Below are 21,680 nucleotides of genomic sequence, written 5' to 3' on the forward strand. Positions count from 1 at the left end.
ATTCTTCCTATTTAGTTCATAAATCTTGACATGATTGCTGCCAATATACTTGATTTTGACACTTTATGGTTTTATTTGTATTTCTTATTCTCCCTCCTTCCTACTATTATTTATTATTGTTATGTTTTTACTTGAAACTCTGGCACAACTATTTCCTTCGGGATAAATAAAGTTGTTCTTATTCTTATTATTCTATACTTTGAATTTTATGTTAAATTTGACTAAACTCAACAATGTGTATTGAACATATACTTATTTGTTGACTTAATAGTTTCACGGTAAACAGATAAACCCAGGAATGCATGCCGGCACAGCGGTAAGCTCTCTCGCCAGAAAGCGAGGAGGCTCCCGCTTTGACGCCGGCTGCCGATTTGGGTCTTAATGTGTACATTTTACATGTTCTACCCTTGGCTGTGTTGATTCTCCAACTTCTTCCCCCGCTGTCCAAAAACTTGCATTTGAATAATGAAGGACTCAAAATTAACCTTGAGTCTATAGTATCTCGTGGATTGACTTTCCGGTACATTGATTTCATCGGTCATAAATTAATGAATTGATATTGAGAAAAAAAAAGTGTTTATCATCCACTAGATTGAAACAGACAAGGTCCAATACATTACTTCAGTCTCCATGATCTTGATTGGATGAGAATAAAATATAGAATTAGACATCTGTCGCCCACAGATGAGGGAAAGTGGGTAAAAATCAAATCCCAGCTACACTTTGTGGGAAAGCAGCGTCTTCCTCTTCTGGGAGTCAGATACATTTAAACTCTATACCTGCATCAGGTCCTTTTTTTTTTCCGGATATCATGATTCATTATTAATCAAAGAGGACGTTGCATGCCGGATGATTCCGCTTGAATGCAAAGCTTCTCAGAAATCTGTAAAATAAATAAATAAGTCAAATACGAGAGTTTCACTCTTTCAGGCCCCGGCACTGCATGCTACCGTAGTTACCCCACACTGTGACAAGCCCGGCGGCTGCAGGAGGCAAATCAAGTTGTCACTGCAGTTCATGTTATTTCCCCCTTTTTCTTTTTGCCACTATTCTATCTTTCTGGTTAGAAAGATAGAAAAAAAAAAAATCTAACATGATTCACGAATGAGCAGATTGTAGCTGTGTTGCTGGATGACAAAAGAGAGAACAAACTAACAATAAGTCATCCAAAGTTTAATAACACTACACAGCCTCCCTTTTTCTTTTAGAATTAATATTAAGATTTCTCTTTAAATCCCTATCATTATTTATTCGTTCATTCATACATTATGTATTCCGCCTACCTCTCACTCGTGGTTACCCGGGTGATGCGATCCATCCCAGGTGTTACCGGGCGAGCGGTTACGTTCACCCAGGACTAGTCAGTGCATCGAGGCTAACAACCATTCACCCTCTCATTTACATCCAACACAGAGACATACAACGTTTCACTTTCTCATTTACAATCTGGGCGGTCAAGGGTGTCCAATGAACCTGCAGCATGTTTTTGGACCGTGGGAGGAAACCCACGCAGACAGGATGAGAACTTCTTATTTTATGTTATATTAATGTTGAGCGAGCCAGATTTGAGAGAAAGCTGGCCCTATTCTATCTTCGCCTCAAAGCAGGAATTGGATCCGGCGTTTGAGGCATGTGTGTGTGTGTGTGTGTGTGTGTGTGTGTGTGTGTGTGTGTCCATGTGTGTGTGTGTGGATAGGAAGGAGTTCAGCTCCCGTTATTTTATTAGTGTCTTCTCACTCTTCGCCTTCAAATACTGAAAGCAGTGATTCAGCCCGACAATTACTGACTTTCGGTCAAAGCATATACTGAAGTGTAAATGGAGTTTTGCTTTTAAAAACAAAATAAAAGGAACATCTGACTCCTGTTTAAAAGTTGCTTTTATTCAACAGCACAGGATTCATTTTTGGCCTTTTTTTTTTTTTTGCCGCAGCAGCCTCGAATGCCGATGCCGACTGGTGGGGCGAAATATCATCGGCACGTCTGATTGTCTTGATAAATGAGTGTCAATCTTTTTCTTTTTCTTTTTTTTTTTTTATTTCCCGCCTCATTTCCCGCTTCTTTGTGGCTGCTCGATGGTGCGTGGCACAGATAGTTGCCACCTGCGGTTGCACTCGGAAGGAAGGCGCATGAACCGGGAAATACCCGCCCTTGCACAATCGCGCCTACATCGACGCGTCCCAGATGAAACACGCGTGCGCACAGTTTTTCGCGCTCACGCTCCTTGAACCTGGCTCATCACCATCCCATAATGAATACTGCTCTAAAGCCCCGCCTCTTACTGCTACCATCTCATTTGTATACTTGGTACATTTTTATTTATAAGACTTTTGTCCTTTTTTCATAGGTATGGCTGCAGGTGTGTTTTAGTGTTTTGTTTTAATTTTTTTTTAATGCACACGAGAACTTGCTGCAACCCACAGTTGCATCAGGAGAAAAATCTTTATTTTTTCATTTTTTATTTTTTTTTAGCTCCTTCCTCTAGTGACGTGTGTGTGCGCACACACATACACAGTTATGAAAGTTCAAACAATTAAAGCGCAATTTTATCTGCTATTAGGTGCTGTTTAACTCTTATCTTTATTCATATTGTATTTGAAGAACAAGACCATTTTCCTTTTAGAAATTCTTGCTACTTTGTTTAACGCTCCTCTGCAATCTGTGCACACGTTCTCTTCCAAACTACATTCAAATATATTCCCCCTTCATTTTTCTGCGGGACTTTAATGACTCGATAATTTATGATTCATAATATTTATAAAGTTGCATTTGCTTCAAAAGGTTTAATCACTGCGAGGCACATCCTCAACCTCCGCCATCCCCGGGATGAAAGCTTTTTTTAATTTTTATTTTCTTTGTTTTGTCTGCTGCTGTCCGTCGATATTGCAGTCATTTGAAAAGCGTCTCTCTATTGGCTTATTCTAGAAAATGATTGTCACGATGTGGCTTGTTTTTTTTTTTTTTTTTTTTTTTTTTAGTGGAGACTCAGACGCGCTGGCAAATTACCCACAACCCCTCAAGGTACTGGAGGCCATGGTGACAGCCGTGCATAACAGTGTGCTGAACGGGTAGGTTGCATACGTTCACACCCGCGTAAACACAAAGCACAAACACTAGTATGCCAGATTTGTATCATCTTTATAGAAGGTTACGTTTATTGGCGCCCCTTATCTTAACTGTTCTAATGCAACAGACATTTTTCACAAATGTACATCCATGCTTTGCCCCCCTTTTTTTTTTTTTTTTTTATTCTCGGTCGATCGAGAGTAAAGAAATTAACACCTGCCAAGTGCCAGGAAAACATCTGTTTTGGGAGCTTAAACAGCACAAGTTTCCTGCCAACCTGTCCGGTAGCTGTTTGGAGACGAGAGAAATTTGACAGTGACGGTTAAACTCTGGTCAGCAATTAACGACTGTCAGCCAGAACTGAATACGAATATCGAAAAACCTCCGGCAATGATGCTACCTTTCACAAGCGGAGGGTTTGTAGGTAGAAATGACCAATATAATGCATTTAACAAGAAGTGATGTGTATTTTCTGTCTCCACAAAACAATGTCAGATGGATTTTTTGCTATCTTGCTCTGCAATAACCTCCAACTCTCATTCTCCTCTCTGTCACGCTACCTCGAACTTCTGTCACTTCCTTCTCTCTCCTCTCACGCCGCCTCTCAGTGACAGCCCGGTGACTTCGGACGACCTGCTGGCCTGGCTGCGTCCGTACTGCAGCGACGTGACGCTACCGGTGCGACCCCGCATTGCCGTGCTGCAGATCCTGGAGGGCAACTTCAGTCTCCGAGACAGCGATGTCCGCGTGCTGCTGCTCTACAGGACGCAGGCGGTTCTCAAACACAGAGAGGTAAACCTGACACACACACATATCTATGACTCATCAGATAAGTCACGCTGAAGAAGTGTGTACTTTTGAGATTCATCCAAACACCCGTGGAACTTCCTCTGGAGACCACAGATTTATCCATCGCTGTGTATTTTTGGAAATATAATAATAACAATAAAATTTTATTTATGGCTCAAGGACAGTCAAGGACACCACACAGACATGTACAGGACTGTCTCAGAAAATTAGAATATTGTGATAAAGTTCTTGATCTTCTGTAATGCATTACAAAAACAAAAATGTCAAACATTCTGTATTCCATACAAATCAAATGACATATTGCAAGCCTTTTATTATTTTAATATCGCTGATTATGCATTACATCTTAAGAAAACTCAAAAATCCTATCTCAAAATATTAGAATATCATGAAAAAGTAATTTTTGTTTTTTTAATTGCATTACAGAATATAAAAAACTTTACCTCAATATTCTAATTTTTCTGAGACAGTCCTGTATTTATAGAGATACACAAAATTCATATTCAAAATAAAAGTAAAAACAATAAAAGTGGCTCTGTGGTAGTATTAAAAAAGTGCTAATAAGGTCATAAGGTTATCAAGGTCAATTTTCTAGATGTCTCATTCATCCCTTCTTTCATGTGAGAGGTAACCATGGTAATACATTTTCATCATATAGCATTGTGCGCTTTCTGCTGAAGAAGTTGTATAAGCGTCAATGAGGATATGGGTTTTTATTGATTTAATGATGACCCATTAATAAGTTCTTAAAATAGTCAAATCGCTCTGAGGTACATTTGTAACTTTTTTAATATGCATTTTTAGTGATATTATTAGAATAACTGACATACAACAGTTATTGCTGTACAACCCCCCCCGTGACCCTGTGTGCAGGATAAGCAGTGAATTGACTGATAGTGAATGAAGGAATAAAAAAATAAACAAAATTAGAAGATAATTTCCGGAGAATACAAGACTTAAAATATTCATGCACGATTATGACATTGATGTTTATAAAGGCTTTGCCGTCACTCTCGGCAACAAACATCACATTAGAGTATCAGAGATAACACGAAAATATATTTTTGTTAAAAAGAGAGAGCGGTAGAATCTGTTTGGTAGATTTCTGGAAATATGTTTTCTTTTTTAAATTTGTTTTACTTTTTATTAAACCACTCACAAGCACCTTAAGTACTGATACCCTTCCATGCATTGGTTTAATTCATCCATGCCGGCATTTAAAACTCATAAAATTTAAACCGGCACGTAATTGTTTGTAAACATTTATGTGCGCAAAGGTATGTGCACAAGTGTTTTGCAAGCTCCGCTGCCCTGGCCCCTCCTAACCCAGCGCTGCATGGCTAGTTATTAAGTTTTCTGACTGACTAATTAATGGTCCGAAATGGTTAATTAATGTGCAAATATATGCACACAGCCGTCGGCCATTGTCAGCACAGGTAGACAGGTGTGTGGGCCCAGACTCTTTAACTAATTGGGCGCACTGGCGACATTTGGGGGCTGCGATGAAGCACACACGCGGGCAGGCGCACGTGCGCACTCTTACGGGAGGTCACATTCGAGGGATCAGTTAATTAATCTTGTAAAAGGAAAGGCTCGCTGTAAAAGCGAGTCTCAGATGAAGAGCCACGGTCTTCTGTCTCTCCCTAAGGTCCTAAAAGGCTTATAAATCCGTGTGAGGTTTTTGTGGCCAAATGTCTCGCTTACAGGTGTAATACGTAACATCACCACTTTAAAGTGTCTCACATATAGATCTATGTTACGCATTTCGTCGAAGTGGATATTTGTCATGCACGGTCTACATCAGAGTATTTCCAACCAGATACGAAGGCAGATAAATCAATTTTATTCGAGGTCTATAACTGTTATTTTGTAACCTGTATATGGTTTTTACCCCCTTCTTTTCTTTCTAGTCTGTGTCTGCCATGCATTTGTATTTACATGCCTTGTTTTGACAGCAAACCCAGGGGGGGAAATGTGATTGCGTTCATAGTAGTCGCTTTTTATTTAGCGGTATCTTTTTTTTTTTACATCGTATTTGTTTTCTTTTATCGAACCGGGGTAACGAGGACCAACTTCCGACCACCCGTTCTTGACATTTGTCATTAATCATAGCTTGAACGGCCAAGTAGCATCCAGCAGCCATAATAACAGGAAAATGGAAAAACTGATCGTATAATATGCTCAGTGAATGAGCTCAAAAATCAAAGTTCCTATGGGTTAAAGCAACTGATGAGTTCATTTTGAAAGTTTAAAGTAATAATAATGATAATAATAAGTATAAAGTACCTAGGTATGTAGAAAGTAGTAATAAAGTACGCCAGTTCCTATTTCCTTTTATTAGAAATCTGAATCAAAAGAGCAATTGAACTAAATGAAATGAATTTAGTGTATTCATATGGCTACTTTTAATTGCTACAAAATCAAAAACTTAAATTACACAAGAATTATGCGTGAATATGATAAATTGGACAAGGCTGCCGGAGAAAAAATATTATTAGCCCTAACACATTTTTGGTTTGGCAAAAGTTATTGTCCGACAGAAATGTTTAAGTGCCTCATGAAGCCTGTATCCAAGTCAGCTTTATTATCCCAAATAGTGAGGAATCGGAAGAACTTGTCTTACTGTCCAGTGGTGATATGAAATTTAAAAACTAATAATGGAATAGACAATAAACATTAAACTATAAAGGAAATTTAACTGAATAAAACCAGACTTGTATAAATATATGTATTTTGTATGTCGAGCGTAGCAGCGACAGAGATTTCTGTCCAGTTTATTTAAAAGACTATTTAAAAGTAAATAATACAATACCAGTATATAATACAATAAAATAGCAATAGCTTTATGTGACCAAGGTTTTCATAGTTTTGCCACAGATTGAAAGTCAAGGTCGCCGCTGCTTTCACAAATTCGAGAGACGGACTGTAAATATAGATCAGATGAGCCAGGGGGGCCGGAGATTCAGAAAGAGGATTATGGTGACTTTGGTCATGCTCAGCTTTTAAATTGAAAAAATTCACATTTCAAGATGGCGTTTGGAATTTACTAGATAGCAACGAAGAAAGGGTTAAAACGGTAAGCAATGTGCAATCTCTCCCGACGACTCGTTTGGAGACACCAATATTAAAATAAAAACAAATGGAAAAAAAAGACTGATTTCAAGAAATAGAAAGGAGTTTATAGTAATCTAAGTGGCAACAAAAAGACCATTGGTAAACACCTGCCACATCTCATCCCCGGTCACAATAATTTGTAGTATAGCAACATTTTGGTGAAATAAAAAAAAAAAAAAAAGAAATAAAATACAAGATTGCTCAAACTGCGTTGTTTCAAGTGGACCATCGGTTAAACTCATTTTGGTAGAATAGCCAATTATCCTCCTATCAGATATTCTGATATTCCTCGGAGGTGATGATCGACTTGTATGCAAAAAAAATTGTTAAATTCACCGCAAGCGATTTCCTTCATAAACGGAAATGTTCTCTCCCACCTGTCACTGTGGTTGGCGGATTTTAAATTCTCCCCTTTCTATGCTCCCACAGCACAGTTTTCACTTCATGTAAAACATTCATGGAAGATCTACAATTTTCTAGTGAAATAACTTTCTTAATTTTTAAGAGGTGTTAAAAATACCAAGACTCACCCTCTCATTTATAAAACAAAAACCTCACAACGAAGAGTTGATGGGATACAGTGAAGTTGAAGAGCTCAAACCAACGTTCGTCTTGTGTCCTTAATTTCGCCGCTATACGACTGTAATAAAGAATTTATATGCTCCAAGTGAACCGCGAGCTTTGATTTCTTTTCCCCCAGTCTGAGTCGTCCCACACTCTGTCTTAAGCTCACAGGTTATTTCAGCTATCTGAGATGGCTCAGAAGATGAATTGGCTTTAAATGGGGAAGTACGGCTGGAGCGGACCGTTTCTGAAGCGTTTCTGCACATCATTTTGATGCCTCATTTCGCTCCCAGTGCATATGAATATCCAGACTCCAGACACACACACACATCTATGTTTATATGTATTATATGTATATGTGTGTGTGGAAAATTTCAGAGCTGTAATATAATTTTGCCCCCCCCCCCCTTGTGATGAATCTTATTCAGAGATATCCAACATATTATTGTTGCCATGTGGAAAAAAAAATGCAAATGCGTAATGTCTTGGGTATTTTGATAATAGAAATATTAGTGTTAATTGCTAATTGGTGACACTCCTTTCTATGCTTAAAGCGTCGGTGCAGTGATTTTGTTTTCTAGTTTGCCCCACAACATATCGGCGCCCTGAGGCCACGCCACATACATATTAGTCCCCCGCTCTGACCTCATCACAGCGGCTGCGAGCCAGAATGAGATAAGGAGCAGGTAGATACTGCTGCTAAAAAAAAACAAAAAAAAAATCGACTGGAAGAATGGTTGAAGAAAAGGAGTTAATATTAAAACCTGAGATGACCAGAAACTTTTTTTTTTTTTTTTAATCAAATGAGCCCCGCGGCCGAACCGAGAGATGTCACCGACATATTAATAAATCTACTATGTATGCTCTTCCGGCAAGTCTGGTGTGTAGTACAAGCTCGCACACATGCGGCTCATAAACAAGACTGCTCACTGTGATTTCCATGACAACTGAGCCGCAATTTGTGAGCGAAAAAAAAACGGTTGCGGTAGTATGTTTGGGTTTCTATCATCTGTTCTTTTTGCTACTCTTTTACTGTCTTCTGCAATCAGAGGCAGCTACAAAATAGCATCACTCACACACAGAGGAGTGATCACTATCTCCATGGGTACCCATCACTGACATGATTACAACAGTTAGAACCGAATGGTTTATTTCAACCTTGACCCAAAAAGACAAGCAGAAGGTTGCAGGATACGTCGTCCCGGTCCTGCAAAGTCCATTTGACTCCATAAGTGTTGTGGGTGTCTTGCCAATAAATGTACCTAAACCAGGTCACACACACACATAAACACATATATATGCACAAATGGGCTTTCCAAGAACTCCAACACACTCGCACAGAACTGAGCTCCCACTGTGTACGCTCACAGCCTGTTGGTATTAATCCATTGATAAGATTTAATAGAAGAACACGTCTGTGAAAACGCCTCTTTGATCTGCTCTCATCTCCTTATCGTTTCTGTCGCTCTCTTCCTCCTCCATCCGCTCTCCTTCTCTCTATCTTTCCCCGTTGCCATGTCTACGAGCGCGCTTCTCGTGCATCCCTCTCCCCGCTTCGCTCTCCCGTAAAGTGACAACACTGAAAATGTCTCGGAAAAAAAAAAAAAAGCCCCCGGGAGGTTTTTTTTTGTTTTTTTTTTCCCACAAATAACTGTTTTTTTTTCCTTTAATTTTCGGAGGGAGAGAATTTGTCTTTTTATTTTTATGGTATTTATTATGCATGAAGCAAAGCGTTCAAGAGGAAAAAAAAAAAAGATTAGAAGACATGAAATTTGCATATTGTTTTAAGAATCAAAATAACCGCAACTTTGTGGTTTCCCATTATTTTTCAGTGTCAAAAAATACCAAAATAATGTTTTGACATGTTTAACAATTACTAAAACATGGTCCATTTTTTTACGTGTTTATGAACATTTTTCATGACGCATTAGGAGAAAAGCAATATTAAAATCAGGGTTGATTATTTTTCCTCAAAGTGGCATTTTTACTTAAGGCACCTAGCATAAATGTAGACTTTGATTTCCTCTTTGTTGTAAAATAAAATAAAAAAAAAATCTCTAGAATCTTGACAAGGCGCTCTCTTTTGACAGAGTGATCAATTTATCCTGGCCTCCGGCTGCAGGCCTTCCAGCCAATCTGGCTGCATCCCACATCCAAATTAACTGCAGCAAATAGGGTCAACGGGAAGTCTCCCCCTCCTTTCCCCAAGTCTTTTACCGTTCATTTGCTAAATACCCACCAATGTGGATTGAAATCTATTTGCTTAAGGTTTTATGAGGCAAGTCTGGTGGGTTATTAAAGCGGGGCATCTCACCACATGCAGCTAGTTGTAGATGAGCACAAAGAGTGGAAACTGCATTAAAATAATAGTTGACACTTGTACCAAGAGAGCTAACCAGCTGATGACAGCGGCCGTATGTTCACTGCGTAAATTAAGCAGATTTCCCAGTGTTGATTAGTTGAAAGGATGTATATTTATTTTGTTTTCTCCAAAAGCCCACTATAAAATGTTATCTGTTTTTTGTTTTTTTTGTCTTAACAAGGGAAACAACGTCAGGAACCCCTCTGCGAACCTAATTTCGGTTCGGAGACGGATGATTACATCTGATTTAGCTGTTGGGTTTTCTCCGTTTGTTATCCTGTCTCTTGATGGCCCTTTTTTTTTGGGCTCCAAGGTGGCATCTTCTGTTTTTACATATCTGATTCACTTAGTGTGTAATCCTCCATCCTTGCCTCATTGCCTGGCACACACTTCACTTTGACAGTATGTCAAAATATCTTCAAATCCTTTCGGTCTGTGAGGATTTGACAAGCGTAGTCGTCGGCTCCCGTCGGATTTATAAGCCTACCTTTACTTTGCGCGTCGTCTTTATTACCTCGACTGTATGCATTGTTTTTTTTTATGTTATGCAAAATAAGCTACAGTGCATATGCATTACATCATCCAGGGCTGCATGTTATGATGGATGTTCTTTGGCTCAGTGATGTCCAGACTGGGTCAAGTCAGGCCATGTCAGTGGAAAGGCCATTGCATGATTCAGTGCTCTTGACGCACACACACACACACACAGATACAGACACACACACACATGCACCGACACACACAAAAGCAGGAATGATGGATAATAGGAAGTGGGAGAATTAAAGGGTGTACGAAGATTGATGGAGGACATAAAAACAGAGCGAGGAAAAAGAGATATATAAAGTTATTGAACCTCAAAAAAAAAAAAGAGAGCAATATGGTCTGTATCATTGGGATGTATCCTGGTTCCATCGTCCCTTTTCTCAACACACTAAGTCACAGAGATGACTAAAAAGACATATTAATGAGGCCAACTGAAATGCTGACATTTAGAGAGTGGGGAGAATAGGGAAATGATTTGAGTGTGTGTGTGAGTGTGTGTGTGCGTGCGTGCGCATGTGTCGGGCATGAGAGGTGAAGCCAGAGATAGATTTTGTGACTTCATCATGAATGATTAGTCATAATAGCCACTTGTTTAAAATGTCATCACTGTCAGATTGCAGGGTCGCTGCGCATTTCGCTGTGTGTGTTGCCAGCGTGGCCTTTATGTCTCAAACAGCGACGCACTTCTTGTTGATTAAGATATAAACAGAATAATTGTGTTTGGTTTTTTTTTTGTTTGTTTTTTGTTAATGGCAGAAAGATGACGTGAAAGCAAATGCGCTAGCATCAATAGTTATGTACTTAAACAGTGTGTGTGTGTGTGAGTAGGCACGTGCCTAAAGCACACTATTTGCTGTGTCATTGCTTATTGGTACACAGTAGTAATTACAGTGATTAATCTAAATACCCACATCAGCCTTCCATGCACTTTGAAAGCAGATATGGCCTGTCATCGCATCAAGGTCTTTATACCTGACCGCACTCTGATGTTGCAGATTGCAGGATTCGTTTGGGAGGAAATCACCTGTATATGCACGTGCGTTTGTGTGTTTGTGCGCGAGCCATCATCCGAGCTTGTCAACCCGTAATCATCACCAGTGATAGCCGATTCGCGCTACTAGTCCCCTCCGCACCCAACCCCGCCTCTCTTGTCGCTGTCATGGATCATTTGCAGTGACACGCAGGTTTTGTTGCCGCGCCGTTTGGCCTTGCCGAGCGCGTTATCCGTCAAAAGTGGGTGACCTGAGCTGAGCTGAGCGGAGCGCGACCCGGTAGCTGAACTCTGTCAGCTCCTCGACAGCAGCTGCACGGCCATTAGATCCGCAAACGTTAACCCTCATCAAATTTTTTTGTTTTTTTTGTTTTTTGGACTGTTCTGAACCCGGCCGTCATTTCAACATTTCAAAGACGCCTGCGTCCACCCTCGATCCATCTTGCTTTTTTCACCCATTTAGTTATGCAAAGCCGAATTTTGTATTTGTTTGTTGACGACACATGTTTTCGTTTTCGATTTTTTTATTTTTTTTACTGCCATCTCAATGCCGTCTCTGGAATCAAAATCAGTGTCTTTTTTTTTTTTTATACATCTTTAAACATCTCACAGTAAGTCAAAAATGCTTGAAACACAGCGCAACCAAACTCACATGGATCCAATCATATTAACATTCTGCTTGTTATTTTGTTGCATTTGCTCATGCCTGCGTGAGTCTCTCTTTCTGAACGATTGTAATAATCTGACCTCTTGCTGCGCTTTATTTGAATATTAAGGATGTTCTGATATACCAGCAGGTGCTCCGAGAGATTATCCAGGATTCTCAGCTTCGGCTGTGGCCGACAGAGACGGCATGAAAGAAGCGAAAGATAAATAAGACCGATAGATTGTTCGGTTTGTGTCATCAACTGTTTCTGAAATGAAAGAAATACATATACTGGAACACAAATACAAGTTTACTGCATGCAAAAAGTTTTTTTTTTTTTTTTTTTTTGCCTCTGGTCCACACACAGATGGTACATCGCATATCAATTCGAGGGATTTTTCAGCTATTTTTGTTCAAAGCGAGAAAGTCGTGTTGCGAAAGAGAACTAGAGAATTACCCCAATTGGGACCCTGCGCTTAGAAAGTAGCAGAAACTTTGCAGAGTTGAAGGCCATGAGGAGAAAAACGGACAGACAAAGGAGACAAAAAAGACTTGTCTGATGAAAGTGAATGAGCTGGGACCGGAGTAAGAGGGTTACACAAGAGGAGGGCGCGCCCGGTCTCTTCCCGAGTTGATAAATAATAAATGGGACGGGGTCAAAGAAGCTATCTTATGACCACACTTTAATGCAACAGGTCAGGGGTCGCTGTCGTGATCGCCGAGTCCCAGGCTATAATTCCACGCGTTTCGGCAGGGTTTTATCTCCGCCTCCGGGCTGCGTCGAAAAAACAAAACAAAAAAACGTTATCTTCTGTGTTTGTCACCGACGAGCAAAACGCTTTGTCATCGTAGCGCCGTCGCCGATCATTCCGTCAAAGAAAGAAAAAAAAAAAAAAAAAAAAAAAACGATAGGAGGCAGGCGCAACAAAACAAACCGAGGGGAGGGCGGGGGGAAGGCTGACGCCAGGAGAAGACGGCGAAGGAAAAACAACGGACGACAGCGGAGGTGATGGGAGTTGGCAGGACAGAGGGAAAGTGAGGAAGATGGAGGAAGACAGCAAAATGTGAAGGTGAAGGGGAGCGCTCATGTACCATTATCCCCTCCTGGCGGCGGGGGCGGGGGGCGGGGGGGGGCTCTGAACCACCAGGTAGACGCTTCCTGTTAACCGCCATGACCGCGGCTGAGGAACGGCACGCTGAATTTCCCATTTTTAAAGCATTAAGGCTTAAAGCCAATGCCGATCTGGAGTAATCGATCGTACTTGTGTGCAGGAACACGCACGCACATTGCTCCATCTAGCGTGTTCTTTTCTCCTTGGCCTCCCTCACACCTTGAATATTCATCGGCTCCTATACACATGCATGATTAAGGACCGACCATACAAATGGGTTTAATATTCAAATACGATGCAGGGGCTCACACTTGCCCTTAATATTGATGCGTCGTGTCAAGCAGGTGTATGTCAAGATCCGTTCAAACTCCAGGCTCATTTTTCTCATCCAAACTCTGTTTTGTCTCGCCGGCTCCTCCCTCACTTAGCATCTTTCTTCCTCACTTCCTTGTCTTCTTCTCCTGAGATATGTGCCTTTCGGTACGCTCAAGTGTCATGTTATACGACGCAGATGTGCCTCAGATTAAAGAAAAAAAATGAAAAAAAGGAAAACAAATAGAGGCAGAGGTTAGAAGAGCTGTCTGTTTGTGTTTAGCTCATCTTGTCATGTCAGCCTCTATGCGAACCATGGTGTGTGTGTGCGCGTTGCGCCGACATGTGCTCAGCTTTCAAGCCGTAATAAACTCCCCAACCCCCCCCCGCAGGCCGAGAGGCAGTGACCTTACGGTGTTTACTCCCCGCCTCCCCTACCCCCGACCCCCTTCCCGGCACTGCTCGTTTCCCCTGTCCCCCTCGTGAAGTGTGCGACCTCTGCAACTTTATTCTGCCCGTCGCCTGGGACATTAGCCGGACCGGGTCAATGAATATTGATGAGCTCATTCGAAGCGCACTCGGTAAAGGCCAGACACACAGATCTCCGGGTCCCTAAGCTCCACTTGCAACCGTAGTCCAATACACTGACATGCCCGCCTCAGGTGTACTACCCCTTATGGGCCTCGCTCTTGATTCAAGGACTGAGGTAATTGCCAGAGATTATCTGGCCGATATGTTGATTCGTGCCAAGGTTCACTTGTGCTCTAAGATCGGCTTGGACAAACTCAAGAATATGAGAGCTCAATAGTGAGACATCGAAAAGATTGTCTCATTTCTTTCAGTGGACTGACATTTAAATATCTTGTGTTAAAGTGTGGCCATTTTTACACTAGATTTGAGACTAATCGCGAAAGAAATTACCTTAGATATTGCTGCACATGTGATCCGAAGGCCAAAGTCCGTCCTTCTTTTGGCCTGGTAGGATTTCTGAAGACTGCCCTTTTATTCTAATCAAGTACATGTTTGAATAACACAATTTCATAACACTCATTAATAGAGGATCATAAATTAATTCATTAAAGTGTCCACCAACACCCTTATTATGCATTCATTTTTTCATTTATCATCTCAACCCCTTATCCTGCAGCCTGGAGTCTATCCCAGCTGTCAGAGAAGCAGAGTTTAGGTCCTGCAATGAACCTTCTCCATGTTTTTGGCCTGCAGGAAAAAAACAGAAAACATGGAAAGAACATGCAAACTCCACACAGGGACCATTTATCACTTGCAAACTCCCACTGACTAAGATGTTGAGTTTTCAAATTTTGGAAAATAAAATACATCTCCATGTAAGTCGTTTCTTCCTGTCCTCCGAGAAACTTCTTCTATTCAACTGTAAATTTGCAACGATCGACCGTGACCTAGATGACAGACTGAGGGCTTGGAGCTACTCCTTCAAGCTACCATTAAGTTTTCCAAAAATTATATTTAAATATGTTAAACAAATGCAAACATCGCCCTGTGCTGTTTTGAGCCCACACTGGCCATCACTCTACTTGAACGGTGATGTGACCGTGTTCCATAATTACTTGTTTATTTTCCATGTGACTGGAAACATCAGATTAATAATCCAGCTTGCAGACAGCGCATACCAAGTGTTTGGGAGAAAAAAAAAAAAAAAACAGTTTCAAACCCAGTCGGAAACACGCAGGGTGATAGCCATTTTAATTAAAAAAATCTGACAACATTAAACATAGATGTTCACACTTCGCTACGATTTTGAAGCAAAAAAGCGTTGTCCTCCATTTATTCTGTACATTTTGATTGAAATATATAGATTGTGGCACTCGCCATCACCACCTGACAGTGGTAATACGATGGGAAGAGTGCGGGGGAAGAGCTATAAGGATGGACGCAGGCATCGGCGCCGGTTGTTAACCTGTCTACCGCCATCTGCGCACGGATGTGACGCGTTGCTCAACAGGTACTTAAACAGTTGATCCAAAGGGGCGTTCAGTGTCTGTTGTGATTACACTGCCGATTACATGAAAAACGCAGCGGTGTGATGTTATGACATGTGAAAATGAAGCTTTATTGAGTTGTGATTTGGCGTCCAGTATCCTTTACAATCACTCAGTATGTGTCTTAACGCTACTTAATGTAAAGAATTATAATTGCAATTTATTAATCCCTTTCGGGGAAATTCCCTCACTGCATTTTAAACACTTGGACACACTAAGAGGAGCCGGGAATCAAACCAAAAATTTTTTGGTTCCGAGGACGATTGCTCTACGTTCTCCTTTTGTGCCAGGAAAAGGAAATTTTCACAATCGTAAATGCATTTGAAACCTGTCACTTCTCTTCTTCTTAGCCATTCAGTGTCAGCTAATGGCATCTGTGAGTGACTTTTTATCTGTCCATCTATGACGATAATGGCGCAAAATAATTCACCTGTGGGGTCAAATACAGGCTGTCACAGCGTAAAATCAGAATTTACAAAAAAAAAAAAAACATGAGCTGTAAAGAAGTTTGACTCTAGATATTTTGCTTTTGCAGCTTTGTGCGGGTTCTCAGAATTGACAAACTGTTCCCAGGTAGCGTCGGCATGAATTGTGTGACATCGGCTCATTTTCAGGCGCCTCGATCTATCTTATCTCTCTATCTGATACACTCCTCACCCTCAGCTTCTTTTGTGTCTCATCTGTCCGCTGCACTCCTCGTCGCCTCCTCTTCCTCCCCTCCGTATTTCACTTTTAACCCAATGACTAGACCGTTGAGGGGGTATCCGTCAATTTCTTTCGTAGCTAATGATGCAGCAATCTAAACTGGTGATCCTATCTCCCCTCGCCGCATGGTCGCAGATGGCTGCCCCGGACACACACTAGCTTCGCCAGATTCCACGTTAGCTGAGAGATGGATCGTGTTCATGATGTTGGACAGATGCTCATGAAATTCCTAAAAATTCTGAATGAACTACATTTACATAAACTCTGGCGCTGCCTAATTTTTTCACGTTGATGGCGCTGATTGTCGATCATGTCAAAACCCCCCCCGGTTGAAAAAAACTGCACATTTGTGTTCCCGCCCCGCAGTTTTATCCTGTAGAATCTAAAGATCTCATGAATTGGCTTCAATGGCAACAAGACACCGGTTATATCAGTCAACATTCTGTCCGATCCCCCTCTCCTGCTCCCGATTTTTTTTTATTATTTCTTGGAAATGTTTGCCACTTATGGAAAGTTTTTGCTTTTTCTTAATACAGCAAAGGACTTTAAATTAATTAGGGAGGATTTTAACTTTACTACTTAACAATTGCTGTTCAAATGAATTGGATATGCACTTTAGTTGAATTTTACTCTTATCCAGGTTTTCACATGTACTTTCTTATATTCTTATATATGTATTCTTATATCATATATTTGTTTAGATGTCAAAAAGTGGTGTTTTTAATTCACCTTTTATTGACTTTTCACAATTGACTTTTTATAATGCTTAGAAGTGTCCAACAGTTCTTAGATATTTGCATATTGCTTATTGGCTGCAGATAAAAATACCTCAAAGCCTGTTTAAGGGACTCGATCCACCGGATGCCCACCCTTGATGTTGACTTTAGTTTAGAATATTTTCTGTGTTTATTTGTTTGGTGTTTTATTTGTCCTGCACGTGTGTCAAAACTGATACAGTGCTCGCGTCAGGTTTCACAGATGGTTCAGATATTAAGGCTTACAGTGCAGCAGCGCTTTGATGCTAGAACGCCATTCAATGAGACTTTTTTCATCCTTTAGGAAAGATGGTGACATTTGAAGGAAATTATTTCACGGGGGTTTTGATCCTTTTCAGTGGCATCCAGACAATTGTTTCGGATTGTCTGTGCACTCCTGTGTTCCTGTTTGTATGATCCCGGTGATGTTTTTGGTGTGTGTTTGGCGTCTAACTGGAGTGAAAAGAAAGCTCATGTCAGTATCTCCCAGAGGGAATGAACGACTCCACTTTCATCTCTCTCTCTCTCTCACACACACACACACACACACACACACACATGCACACCCACACACACCCTAGCTTTACTTTAAGAAAAGAAAACACATCATCTGGACATGTCAACTGCAGCCATTTATACTTCATCTCTTTTTATATCCTATTTGAACTCTGTGTGCGTTTTGAACCCTGTGCCTCCTGACAGTTTTTCAATTTACCCTAAAGCGGCTCCCATCAGTCTCTCTGTCTCTCTCTCTTGCACACACACACACACACGCACACACTTTTTCTGTTTTATCATCTTATATTGCTGCATTAGACTTTAATCGGTCTAGACACACACTGACGAAAAATACAACTTTGCATGAACTACAAAGCACATTGTAATTGCTGTAGCAGTGAGAAAATGAGGCTTGCCTCTTCCACCTCTTGCACATTCTTACAAACTTTACAGCTTTGGCGTGGCGATCTCAGTGTCTTAAGTATTTTAAATAACTTTGCATTTGCATTTTTTTAATCCTGGTTTTCTGCTATGAAACAACACGTTGCTGTGCCTTCAGATCAGGGATGGGTAATGTCGGGGGGAATAAGGAAAAATATTGCGTAACGTTGTAGAGCCAGTTTTTCCAATATTGATACCTGTGATATTTTCTTAGGCATGAAAAATGAACACCACTGGTCGATTATTCTCTTGCACGATAATCATAAAAATTGTCATCATCATTATCATCATTAGCACTGATATACTAATAGACTGCATTCCAACAAAATGCTGTACAAGTGAGAAAAGATACGAATATCCCAAACGAATAACGACACAAGTTCAATTATTTTATTCCGCCTATCTTGCAGAGAGGGACGCAATGGGGTTTTGATGCTTCCAATTAACCTACTACATGTTTTTGGACTGGGGGAGGAAATCCATGCGGAGAACATGGAGACTTCACACAGATCGGCCACCTCTGTCAGGATTGAACCAGGAACCTTATTGGTGCGAGGAGGAGGTGCTAAACACCAGGCCTGCCACGCCGCTCAAAAATGACATGGAGTACTTAATATGTTCTTTATTCCAGCGTACAGAAGGTCCGGTGTCTCTCATGTGCCTTGTAGGACTTTCAAAATTCTGGGGGAACATAGTGCTGCTTGTTGCTTATCTGGTCATTTTTTGCTAACTGCCGCCCAATTTCTCATTTTGCATTTTCTTAGTACTTAATTTTAGCTCATGTTTTGCAGATTTTTCAACAGCGGCTAACGTTTATGAATAGATAATAAATCAATGTTATTTATCAGCTTCTGTGAATTTACTATTTTTCTGCAAAGGGGTGATGATTTGAAAAAGCAGAACAAAAGTTGAGAATTGCGGAAAAAGAAAAAGCAAAACAAAAAAAAGGAGCCAGAGGGGCTGTCATTGACGGACCGGCCCCTGCATGGCACGTAGCATCGATAGCTCGAAGGAGTGGCTGACGTCTCGAAAACATGTCGGGGCCTGGAAAAGGCTGGACCGAAGGACAGCACAGAGGCATTGATCGTGGCCGCACAAGAGCAAGTCTTGAACACAAATCGATCGGGGCCTACCACATTAGACAAGACCCGTGTGCGGGCTGTGCAAAGATGCCCCTGAGACAAACCAGCACATACAGGGGGCTGCATGATGCTGGCAGGGAAGGCGTACATGGAGCGTCCTAATTAGGTGGCTCACACTTTATACAGGAATGTAGACGGACCAGGTTCTCATCCCAATGCGTCTACCACGTGACCAATGGAGGATTTTCATCAGACACCCGTCTCTCATTGTTTTTTCGACAAACCATTGAGCAACATGTCTACATCAACATCGGTATCTATATCTAAACCTAACCAAAATAAATGCAGAGTTTGTATTTTCACGTCTTTCACTTTGAAATGAGAAATGGCATTCTTCCATTGACTGCACCGGAAAATAGATAGTCCTGCAGGTTCGTAGAAAAACGACACCCCAGGTGCACTGAGAAATTATGAGAAAGAGGTCCCAATGCATCAGTATGTGATACAGGTTTGGAGGGGGACAACATGTAGCTTAAGGTGGGAGACACTTCCTAAGGATGTGAAGTTCCATACTGACAGGTTGGTGATCCCAAACAAATTGGACATAATGGAGGTAGATGAGAAGCAGAAAAACGGCATACTGGTGGATGTCGCCATCCAGAGACGCCAACATTAGGAAGATTGAGAATCAGGAGAAATTCCCTTATGTTGTAGATGTTGGGCGTAAAGGCCAAATCGTCCCCGGTTGTGATTGGGTCACATGGAGTACAAGCTCCCATGCTGGCTTAATGGTTTCAGCACCTTCCAGGAGGAACGTCTGATAGAGGACCTGAGCTGGAAGGAGACCCAATATTGCCAAAATGGGGTGAGAAGGGGATATTTATAGATGCCACTGTAAATGCATTTCATGTAAATTGATATTCTGCCCAGGCTTGGTTTGATGTATTCAAAAGATGCAATGAATGGATGAATACTTTTCACTGTAATAGATGGTACAAAGATTCAAAGACGAACAGTACATTTGTGGTTGACCATTTCTTGTTTGATTCGCTTCCGCCTTTCTCCGCTACTTCTAAAACTTCATTTCTGTCTTCTCTCAAAGGGTCGGCCGTGTGATTTTCCTAAAAGCGGTGCTACTTCTAGTCACGGTGGGCAACCATGTAACGTGTATGACGTGGTTTCACATTCTGCCAACAAGAGAAAAAAAAAAAAAAAAAAAGATTGTTTTGAAGCTTGGATTTTACGCACAGAGTGTGCTGGCAGCTCTTTGCTGCCATGTTTGCTTTGATGGCAATGAACATATGCTGCTTTCAGTCAGACAGCATTGTTTTTTTTTAGAGGATTTCATGTTGTCTGTGTAGCTCTTAGTATCAGTGGTTACAGCTGGTGCACATGAAACATTGTTTTGAGAGTCCATGGGTACGCAAGCGTTTTTGCCTTCAGCTTATCCCCCTACACCTCTTGGCTTGACTTTGGTATATTGCTCTCGTGTTGCATGTTGTCACACTCTGTGTACATGTCATCCCTTTGTTTTATTGTCAGTATCTCAAAGAAATACAATTAATCAAACGCTACGTATCCTTTCTCTCCACATTTTTGTTTGTCGCAGACAACAAAAGGAGACACTTTGCTTAAGTGAAAATGGGGAAAAGGAAATACAGTTTTGACTCAAGTGGGCAGCCATTTTGCAATTGTAATACGTGTAATGACTTGAATGGAATTGTTTTTCTTTTTCTCGCATTTTTGAGCCTTAGTTTTTGATAGTATCGGTACTATTTCTAATTCTAGCACCATTAGCAAAGCAAAGTAACAACAGCGATTTACCGTTGTCTGCGCACATCAAGTTCTCTATTCTCCTATGATGTGTATGAAGGACTTCATGAATGACTGAGTTACGACTGGAATGTAAATACAGTAAACCATCGCGATAACGCGGTTCACCTTTTGCGGCTTCACTTTTTTTTAGTGAACTTTTTTTAAACACTTTTTTTTTTTTTTTTACAGTACAGTATGATGTGTTCTGCATCCTAATTGGCTAAAGGGCGGTTAACCAGTGTCAACAATTTCCACACCTTGTCTCTGTACAGCTTGCCAAATTTACGTTTGCAAATTTTCTCCATGACAAAACCCACAGTGTCGACAACACGTTCTGCACCGGCAAAGGCACCCGACGACGCGCCCAAAAGAAAGAGGAAGATTTTAACTATCGTAGAAAAAGTTAAACTTCTCGACATGCTGAATGAAGGTAGACTCTATGCGGCTGTAGAGCGCCATTTCGACATAAATGAATCTTCGGTTCGTTACATAAAGAAGGAGGGAAATAACATAAGAAGAAGAAAAGAGTGCCAGCAATTACCCATAACTATGTTCTTCGCTTGGAAAAAGACTCCTGCACCACAGCCTTCAGTAGAAAAAGACGCTACAGCGAAGCAGAGTTAGGAGGAGGAAGCAAATTGAGAGGAACTGCGAAATACGCATGAGTCACAATGTCCCCAATCTTGTATTGACTATTAAAATTATTATTTTACTGTTCAGAATTTCTAAAAACTATCATGGTTATTTGTAAGAAAAAGTTTATATATATATATATATTTTTTTTTTTAATGCCTGGGCCTAAACAGGTTTTGATCTTTGGTTTCATTCTATAGTGCAGTATTGAATTCT

At 40.8% G+C, this 21,680-nt stretch overlaps 1 protein-coding gene across 2 annotated transcripts in view; it reads left to right on the forward strand.

Moving 5' to 3' along the window:
• The window catches only part of nbas (NBAS subunit of NRZ tethering complex), a 167,784-nt gene that overhangs the window by 122,304 nt on the left and 23,800 nt on the right, over positions 1-21,680 (forward strand). For both annotated transcript variants that reach the window (XM_086167558.1, XM_086167559.1), the window contains exons 48-49: positions 2,976-3,065; positions 3,672-3,855. In XM_086167558.1, the coding sequence (XP_086023684.1) occupies positions 2,976-3,065; positions 3,672-3,855 (274 nt within the window). The remainder of the gene's footprint in view (positions 1-2,975; positions 3,066-3,671; positions 3,856-21,680) is intronic.

The sequence above is a fragment of the Fistularia commersonii genome, chromosome 20, assembly GCF_037954325.1.
Source record: "Fistularia commersonii isolate RoL2024-O1a breed Wild chromosome 20, RoL_Fcom_v1.0, whole genome shotgun sequence".
Taxonomy (NCBI): domain Eukaryota; kingdom Metazoa; phylum Chordata; class Actinopteri; order Syngnathiformes; family Fistulariidae; genus Fistularia; species Fistularia commersonii.